The 8,028-nt window shown below is 42.9% G+C and overlaps 1 protein-coding gene across 2 annotated transcripts in view; it reads right to left on the bottom strand.

Moving 5' to 3' along the window:
- Window positions 1-229: 229 nt before the first annotated feature.
- The window catches only part of LOC140271110 (nuclear receptor coactivator 3-like), a 58,467-nt gene continuing 50,668 nt past the window's right edge, over window positions 230-8,028 (bottom strand). For both annotated transcript variants that reach the window (XM_072366180.1, XM_072366181.1), the window contains exons 16-23: window positions 7,911-8,016; window positions 7,659-7,830; window positions 7,020-7,346; window positions 4,809-4,907; window positions 4,210-4,465; window positions 3,824-4,001; window positions 3,488-3,692; window positions 230-2,932 (exon numbers count right to left, since the gene is read on the bottom strand). In XM_072366180.1, the coding sequence (XP_072222281.1) occupies window positions 2,921-2,932; window positions 3,488-3,692; window positions 3,824-4,001; window positions 4,210-4,465; window positions 4,809-4,907; window positions 7,020-7,346; window positions 7,659-7,830; window positions 7,911-8,016 (1,355 nt within the window). In that variant the 3' untranslated portion in view covers window positions 230-2,920. The remainder of the gene's footprint in view (window positions 2,933-3,487; window positions 3,693-3,823; window positions 4,002-4,209; window positions 4,466-4,808; window positions 4,908-7,019; window positions 7,347-7,658; window positions 7,831-7,910; window positions 8,017-8,028) is intronic.

Here is an 8,028-nt window from a genome sequence, read left to right as displayed (position 1 = left end):
GTGGCAGAGAGTGACAGAACCCTCACAGATGGCCTTCACACTGGAATCCTCTCCACATGCTGATTGCCCCCCAATCACACAAAAAAGAAACTTCACACACACTCCAGTTCCCTTTAATCTCAAAGGAGAAGAACCTCGGCTTGTAGTTTGTGGCTCAAAAAAGGCCCGTTGAGTGCACCTGCTAACAGGCTGGCCTGACCCTAACCCAAAGACCACAGCAGACACACCGTAATGTTTAAATATAAATTTGTATTTACATCAATATTAACATCAAGAAACAAGGTAAGAAAAAGAAAAAAAGCAACAGTATTTTACATCCTGTGATAACGACCGCATGTTTCCCAGATGTGTTTTCCCTTTTCTTGAGCTCCGGCGATTCAATGAGAATTTCTTTCCTTTACAGAAAAAACAAAACAAAAAACACTTTTTTTTCTTTTTTTTTTTTGAATATTTGCAAATTCATATACTTCACAAAGACCGGGGGTTAAAAAACAAAAAAAACAAAACAAGAAAAACAACACCAGACAGTTGTTATGACATTGACCATGAATGAAAACCTCCTTAAAAAGAACATTCTCGTGTTAAATAACCGTTTGCAGCACCACAAATCAAACCGGCTGTAAGGTCTTCAGAAAGGAAGAAACGACCACGAACAAATGTTCAAACCACCTCAGCAGAACCAGACTCATCTCTACTCTATTTCATACCGATGAGGATATAATATATGCAATTCAAATTAGCTCCATGTATATTATAGCTTATGTGCAACAGTAAAAGCACACGAGTACTGGCACGATCTACGTCAGGAACTGTTTTTATGCACTGTAGAATGACGAACAAAATCTTTGGATCGAGCGTGTATTCAAAAAGGTAGATTTCTCAACAAAAGCTTCACAGGAAACACAACAGGGATAAAGAGAGAAACTCAAAGACAAAAAAACGAGAGTCCGCCCACCGAATAAAAACTTGTGGGGCATCTATAAAGGATCAAACCCCTGCAAAAGAACCTCGCAGACTCACAGTTAAACAGAGGGACTCAATTCCATATGAACAATATTCAAAGCACTTAAACTTCAGGAGCGAAATGGAAGCAAGAGGTCAAGTTTAGAAAACATCAACTCCACAAACCGGGTGAGACATCTGGGCCCCCAGACAAATAACACAATCGTGTGTCAGCTCCTTTTCTATAGGCATATTTTTTTTGTGTGAGGGGGAGGGGTTTTTTTTGTTTTTTTTTTTTTTAGTAAAAAAAGAAAAATAATTTAATAACAAAAAAGAATAATAAACAGCTAGCACCTCTTTAGCCAAGACTACATCCTAAGAAAATAAGGAGAAGTTCATGATTTGAAGATTAGAAAATCAAAAATAAAGTAAAAAGTGCTTTCTGACAGAGGGAAAGTGGCAGTATGAAGGGAAATCTACACGCAATGCTTACAAAACGAGGCTTCTCCTCTCCGACCGATGGCCAAGGTATTGAAAATAAAAGCTGACCTATGACAGAATAAGAAAATTACACTTTTTAAATATCAAGCCTTACAATCTGTGCAAAAACAGTATGTGACCTACAAAAGCTTATATATATTTATATATAGTACATTTGAAGCGTATTTACAAATCATATTCACAGACAAAGAAAAACAAAAAAAAAAAACGAGACATCAGGTCTAATACTGCAGTACCGTCGCTTTGAGTATGCGATGTTTCAGCTTTGTCCTCAGAGGAAAACCAGGAGGAAGGATTATTGCTAGAGATCTGCACGCCTACATGAAAAAAAACAAAAAAACCTTTGTTTTCAACTGTGAGCAAGTTCTAATTTCTTTTTTTTTTTTATTTCTGCGCTTTGCGAGGTAACCAAAATATCCACATTGTGAGCTAAAAATGTACCTCTTGAATGATAAAAGGACCCCCCCCCACCCCCACACATACACCCCCCCCCATGAATCTATAGAAATACTGATCATTAGTAGAAGACTACTTAAAAATGCTTACTTTCTCTTGTTGTTATAAATTTATACACTCAAAATCCTTTGACAAAATATGTGCTTACTGCCTTTCTGCTGGTTCCCACTGTGGAACAAAGACTTCCAAGGCTACTCATTTCCAACCCTCTTTTTTTTTTCCTCAGAGAGCAAAGCTTAGAGAACGCGCAGACAAAAATAAATAGGAAATGTCTGCTGCCATACATTAATTCTTGGGTAAAGGCCTCTATATTGCCACAATCCTTTTGATGTTGGCTTTTCCTTAAAGTGCAATCAGCCAACGAGTAATTCGGTCCTACTTTGCGCCGTCCTGGAGGACGAAACATTGTGCTACTGCTTAATGGCATTCACGTGAGAGTCACAATCTGATGGCTCGTAAAACATGAGCCGCATCTGCAGAGATCCTCCAGGTGCAGCAGAGAGAGACGGCGGACAATCTCACAAAGTTCACTCCCCCACCCCCAATTTTAAATCTGAATACAGCTTCATAGTACATTCGACAAAAAAAGAAGACAAAAAAAAAAAGAAAAAAAGAAAAGAGGATGTCTAAACACGTTGGTTTCGTGTGATCCACCTTCAGGGTTTGGTCCAGCGAGATGTTCGCACGTAGTCGCACAAGCACCGCAAGAAGAGAGGAATATCAAACAACAGTCTTCAAGAGGAATCGCAGATCTCTGTCTGGCCAGTTTTGTGTCTGTGAATGTGTGTGTAAAGAAGTCACAGTGTGTCTCGATTGTTATGAGCGCCGCGTGTTTTCATGTGACAGTCTGTCCGATTTCCTCAGATTGCCAGACTGACATTACTGGCCGCAAGTCCAGAGGGAAGTTCGCTCCCCCGTCTGGTGGGAATGTAGCACTACAGGCACAGACACAACGTCCACTCCACACACACCCGTGCTCCGGGTGGAGGTCACGGCGGGACAGAGGCTTCCGTCACGTCACTCAGCAATATTTCTAGATCACCGGGGAGGAGAGAAAACAAGGAGCGTTAGCGTTGTGAAAGTTAGTGTCTTTTATACAAAAGAAAGGAATCAACTGCAAGCAGAAATTTCCCCAAAGAAGAGGTCTCTCTATAAAAGGGAAGAAACCGGTCATGATAATTCTAATGTAAAATGATACATTTCACTTTTAAAACCATATCCTGGTTTTAAGTTGGGTCTTTCGCATTTAGTCTGAACATGTGGCACAGCTCATTTTAGCCTTCCACCATAACATCTTTTCATTTAAGATGCAATCGATGGTGAGGGAGTATTTGCAGTGCATGTTTTACACAAATACAAAAAGGTACATGGTGGAGCAAAAGGCATGCATTCTTAAAATATCATTACATCACTTGCAGACATGATGAAGTTCACATTTTAGCCTTTGTCAGGCTTTTTTGTGTCGACACGGGTCTTAAATTATATGGTTTACATATAGTGTGCAGAAAAGAGGGTGAATAGACCCCTGAAGGACGCATGCAAACTTAAAGACAGCTGAAGCAGTGTTTCTGTCACCCTTTGCACATACCTGATCAGGCCCCATAGGCATGCGCCCCATAACCATTGGATTCATTCCTATCTGTCCACCCATCTGGCCCATGTGACCTCCTCCTCCACTGGCCGGCATGCCCCCGTTCATCATCATGCCTCCATACTGCCCTGGATTCCCCTGCTGCCCAAACTGCTGCTGCCCCGGGGGTCCCTGCTGCCCAAACTGCTGCTGAGCGTACGAACTGGTGAGAAGAAGTGAAAGACAGGAAGAAGGGTCAATAAACCCTAGAGAAAAACAGAAGAACCGAGGCCGTGCTTTCTTTGTCTCTCTCCTCCTCTGACAGCAAGGCGCAGAGTAGTAAATGTTTCATACCTGTTGCGTGCCATGCCTCCCTGCGACCAGCCTTTCATATCAGCCCCCTGGTACATAGGGCCCCCCTGTGGGTGCTGTTGCATCATAGGGTTTTGAGGCCCCATGCGGCCGGGCATCATGGCGTTAGGAGGACTGCCGCCTGATGGGCCAAAAGAGGGGTCCCCCTGCTGGCCCATTCCTGTGGAGATAAATCCTAAAGCTTAAACTCTCTCAACAGAAATTTGATAATAGCTTCATCAAAAAAATATGTTCTGTAGCCCGTCAGTGTTTTATTATACAAGTTCCATATTTTTACATCACAAGTACGAAACAACAACCATGGCATGCCTGGTCTCACCACCAGAGAGCAGTAGTATTCTGCTGACCGCCTGGCTCAGTGAACTCACCGTAGCTGCCACCGTAGCCGAACTGCTGGGGCCCAGGCTGGCCCATGTTTGGCCCTCCCATAGGGTTGTCCATGCCACCAGGAGCCGTGACGTTCGGAGGGGGGCTGAATCCCCCTGCAGCAGCCGCAGCGGCGGCCGCTGCCGCCTGCTGCTGCTGTTGCTGCTGCATCAGCATCATCATGCGCTGCCTCCTCATCTGCATGGTGACCACCTCTCTGCTGCGCTGAGCCATCATCTGAGCATTTAGGAAGCCCGGCTGCACGGAACAACACATTATAGAGCTTTCACAAAATGGAAAAGCTATTCCATTTCATCCATTAAACATCCATTTCATGTTTCAACCAGTTACGACAGTCAAATATATTCCTAAAGACACAAAAAAGCTGAATGAAGCGATCGTGTTTGGAAGCCATGAGTAAAACTGTATACTCAGTTGGATAATAATGCTATTAGAAATATTGATGCTGTAACTAAAAAAAGCCAAAAACTGGAGGCAAATGTTTGTATGATTGAGGAAAACTTATCAACAAAATCTTTATCATGTCATGATATCATTACATATACTCTTAGATAAACGCAAAGGTGTTGTTGTCATCTACCTGTCCTCCCATGCCCGGCTGCATGCCGGGCCTCATGCCGGGGTTCCCCCCCGGGTTCTCCATCTTCATGGCCATGCCCTGCCGTGTCTGATTTATGAACTAGGGGAAAACAGAACATTTGACGTAAGATGATAGAACTAACAATCTTTTCACAGATCAATTATTCCAAGAGACTAAGATTGGCTGTGCGTTATACTGGCATCTTGAATTCTTATACCAGAAAATTAAGAACAATTTGATGGTACTCTCCCAGTTAAAAATAAAAAAAAAATTAAAAATAAATAAAACTCACCAAATCAGTGGAAAGCAGACCAAAAAAAATTGTTTGGGAATTCAAAGTTCTCCTTGGAAGATAATCTTTTTGTTCAATTTATTTCACAAAGTACAAGTAACTAAACACCCACCTTAACACCCTTAACTTCATACACAAACTTAACTTCATACACAAACTCATTGCAAAGCCCGTAGTAGTAGTAACATAGCAACAGTGCATGGAAACGCCACTTTTCTGCCTGTTTAAGCTTTTAAAACAGTCACTATCATACTTATTATGGTAACAGCGTAGCTATAAGCTAAAGAAAAAGTTGATGTCTACTTCACCTGAGGACACCATCAATGCACCGTCAATGCTGTTTGTCAGATGAGAAGAAGCACCACTACACAAAGCTAAGTCCTTTTACAGTTACCTTTTCTTTTTTTTTCCATTTAAAGAAAATCATGTCGTTTCACCATAAAAATCTGTATCAAGACAACAAACACTGAGCATTGCGTTAAACAACGTGTCAGGTAGAGAGAAGAAGCAGCTTCAGCTACATCTTAGAAACGCCTCGAGAAACAAGTTATCTCGTGCTCACTTGGCTCAGATGCAGAGAGAAAATAATTTGTTGAACAACATGAACTGTTGGCTTTCTCTGAACGGCTGATAAAAAAGCCAAATTAAGCTACTGCTGCCGTGTGCGTCTGCTTCCTGAATGGGACGGCAGCAGTTCACACTTATGCAGCGTCGACCGTGATACGTATAAGTTAGCATGTCCGGCCTTGTCAGATTGCCATCTCAAAATGTTATAGAAAATAACTGGGTGGGTATTTCATACACGACACTGACACATTTAGCTGCCATCAGATAAACAGAAAGCAGTGCACGAGTGACAACAGACTACATCGTCTGTACTCAGTTATGCAAGTCTTTTTTTGTGCTGGTCATACTGTAACTATCGTTGATGCTGCTGCAAGTGTACAGCGAACTCTCTGTAATAATCCATTTGATGATAAAAAGAAAATACTGATTTTCAAGAGGTCCAAACTCTGTCAGGGGAGGCCGAGTCAGTGAAAGGAAAATAAAAGTTACTGAATCACTTATCAAAAGCAGATGACAGAAAAGCCTAGTCAAGAACGCAAAAATGACCACAAATGAAACACAAAAAGATAATAAAAGCACTAAACAACAAAAACACAAAGAGCAACTATAGAGATGAGACTAGAAGAGCAAAGTACAAGACCAAAAATAATTCGATAGCAACCAGCAAAAGACTCAAAATGACAAAAAGACTCAAAATGACGAAAAGACTCAAAATGACGAAAAGACTCAAAATGATGAAAAGACTCCAAATTACCACAAAGGCCTACATAAACCCCCACAAATATAAAAAGAACTACAGGATTAACCTGGTTTCAAAGTGTTTGGTGTGAATCAAACAGCAATATTTGGCTTACATGGTGAGTGTCTGTGAGATGAAATTAAATCATCATGAGCACCCCATAAGCATGCAGAGATTGAGCTGAATAAGGGGAGGCATCTGATTCCCAGCTTTGTCTGAGGGGAGGCCCACAGCCCCTGACCAGTATTTGGTTTTGTGTTAAAAGGAAAAATGTGACCTTACTAATTTCAATGCAAACTATAAGATAACAATGCCATCTCAAAAGATGTAAATAATAGGTTAACGCAGGTTTGTCGCAGTTATGAGACGGAGGAAACATTCTATAATCCTTTGTTCAATGCGAGCCATTGTTTCACGACTTTTGTCTGGACATTTAGAAGCTAACAGATCCATTGATTTTTCCCTCTAAACTTTTCACATGGTTTAATTTGAGTACATTTTCAAAAGGAGCCGATTGCTCACCAAAACTCATATCAATGAAAGTCCCAAAGAATCTTTAAGTATCATTAAAACTTGGCTTTTGAGATGCCGTGTGCTCGGCCTGAGGACGTACCTGTTGTCCCTGCAGCCTCTGTTGCAGCTGCAGCCTCATGGGCTTGTTGGCGCTCATCATCCGGGGTCTCATCATGTTGGCTCGAGGATGCCCCATGCCTCCCATTCCAGCCATACCAGGGAAGCTGCCGCCTTGGCCCATCTGTGATAGCATGGGCCCGAACCCCCCCTGCTGGCCCTGACCCTGCATGGGGTTCCCTCCGTAGCCAGACTGCATAGGCATGGCGGGAGGTCCGGGGTAGCCCTGTCCATACAAAGGCTTCTGGTCGAGCAACATGGACGGGTCCTGCCCTGGAAAAGGCTCCAGCTGCTGCTCTGCTCCTTGGGTCTGCAGGATGAGCACATGAGAACAAAGAGAACTTTGGCAAACTTCTCACTCTAATTGATTAATTTCCAGCTGGTTGGCTCTGTAATTGTCTTTTTCTAAGCAGCACGCACGAATCTCTCTGGGATAATCTATCTCCCTTCAGAGGGAGAACAGTCTGAACACGGCGAGTCATGACTGAAATATCGAATGCGAAGAATAATGCAAGGCTCACTTGTGACTCAGCCTTTGCCTCCTGATTTTTTTCTCTTTCTACATCAAAAAGATACAGAAGAACACACAGGTGAGCGTGTTAGTTTTGCCATCTATTCTTACCTGGCTGACGAGGTCCGGGATGCCCAGAGCTCTGTCTATCTCCTCCAAAGCGATGCCGTCCGTGTTATTAAGCAGTGAATCCAGCTGATCCAGAAGCGCCCGCTCATCACTTTGACCCTCACTGGTGGTGGGAGGCACCAGAAGATCATCCAGGGTGTTGCCAAACTGGCGTCTACACGGAAAGTTCACAAGGGTCACATGAGGTCAGCTAAAAACATGTCAATGCATACCATAAGGGAATGTTGCACTGACCTGTTTCCCTCGATGCCCATCATGGTGTCCGGCCAGGAGGTAGCCTGGCTGGGCTGGCCCTGCTGGCTGAAGGGGCTCATACCCATGCCCATGTCAGCAGAGCCCCCTGAAACCATTA

This window comes from Leuresthes tenuis, unplaced genomic scaffold, assembly GCF_036924035.1.
Source record: "Leuresthes tenuis unplaced genomic scaffold, fLeuTen1.0.hap1 SCAF_16, whole genome shotgun sequence".
Classification (NCBI taxonomy): Eukaryota; Metazoa; Chordata; class Actinopteri; order Atheriniformes; family Atherinopsidae; genus Leuresthes; species Leuresthes tenuis.
The sequence above is the reverse complement of the archived record's forward strand: the minus strand, read 5'-3'. Positions and strand labels throughout refer to the sequence as shown.